The sequence below is a fragment of the Frankliniella occidentalis genome, unplaced genomic scaffold (assembly GCF_000697945.3).
Source record: "Frankliniella occidentalis isolate FOCC.00 unplaced genomic scaffold, Focc_3.1 Scaffold58, whole genome shotgun sequence".
In the NCBI taxonomy this organism is placed as follows: Eukaryota; Metazoa; Arthropoda; class Insecta; order Thysanoptera; family Thripidae; genus Frankliniella; species Frankliniella occidentalis.
In genome coordinates, this window is record NW_026267188.1 from 344,414 (window position 1) to 345,817 (window position 1,404).

Genomic DNA, 1,404 nt, shown 5'->3' on the forward strand with positions numbered 1-1,404 from the left:
GCGGGAACGACACGATGGGGGTGAACGAACGCCCCGCGGCGCGGGAAAAAGAAAGAAATAACGAGAGCAATAGTCACCCCCTCTCGGGTTCTCCTGGACCGCGGGGGGGCTGGCGGCGCGGGGAGATCTAGGCTTTAGCAGTTGGGGGAAGTAAGTGGAGTTGGAGGAGCTTGACGGGGAGAAGGGAGGTTGGGGGCAGCCTGCATGCAATTACTGTGGTTAACACGGCATGTGTGTGTGTGTGTGTGTGTGTGTGTGTGTGTGTGTGTGCGCGCGCCACGGCGATGTAGCCGCGAGCAGCACCTCCCCACACAGAGGGGGGAGGGGGGGGGGGACAAGGTGACAGTGGTGGACGTCGCGAGTTGGAGAGAGAGCCACTCCAAGCTGAGGGCTCCATCACCAGATGGAAGAAAAAGAGAAAAAAAAAAGGATCAGTGCCTGTCCGCCTGTCACTATGTGTGCGTGCGTGCGCGACCAGCAGCTCTACTCGCTTGCACATCGCGCGCACGCCTCTCGTCGTCGAGCAGCCACCTCGCAACTTTTCTTTCTCTTAAGAAAAGAAAAAAAATAGTGAAAAGAGAGAAAGAGGGAGGAAAACAGAGACGTGCCACACGGTGCTGTGCGGCGAATATTGACGTTCGTCGTCATTCTCCTGCGCACCGCTCATCATTGCGAAGAGAGGAGCGGCGGAGGTGGAGAGAAATACGTGGAAAACAGAAAGAAAGTAGGTCGGAAAATCACAGTCTCTAAGGAAGCACGCTGTGTGAATGAGCTCGTCGTTTCAGAGGTATGGCGCGATGTTAGATTTGGGGAACCGCACTACCACTACCGAAGTTTGTGTGAGCAGGTTTTGTACGTTTTCAACGAAAAAGCATTCGGGACATTCCTTTTTCTTTGTACCGCGAAAACCTGCTCACAAAACATTAAACGTTTTTTTTGTTTCCGGTAGTGTACTTACCCATCTCGCAGCCCTCGCCCTTCCAGCCGGCCTGGCACTCGCAGCGGCCGGACACGCAGCGCCCGCGGCCCGAGCAGTCCGCCACCTGGCAGTCGCGCGCCGGCACGTCGCACTCGGCGCCCTTCCAGCCGCCCTCGCAGTGACACATGCCGCCGCCGTACTTGCCGTGGTTGGAGCACAGCACCGGGCACACACCTGCAACAACGGAGAACAACACGCATTAGTACAAAGCAGTCCGCACAAGTGAAAAGGAAAACATTCAGAAATTTGTGCAGTGTGAAAAATCGTCAGTACGGTCTGATTTTGAAGAAGAATTAATTCTTAGTAAGAATAATTTCGAACAGGTTACTTCCTTATTCTTTTGGCACTTTTTGCGACGATTAAAAATGGGTGTGTCATTTAGATCATCTTTTGTAAACTGTTAATAATTAAATAAAATATTTTTC

General features: G+C 52.9%; 1 protein-coding gene across 1 annotated transcript in view; it reads right to left on the reverse strand.

Annotated features, from left to right (window-relative positions):
- LOC113212756 (teneurin-a-like) overlaps nt 1–1,404 on the reverse strand; it is a 495,982-nt gene that overhangs the window by 41,303 nt on the left and 453,275 nt on the right. The window contains exon 12 of the mRNA XM_052267728.1: nt 959–1,153. Coding sequence (XP_052123688.1) covers nt 959–1,153 — 195 coding nt within the window. The remainder of the gene's footprint in view (nt 1–958; nt 1,154–1,404) is intronic.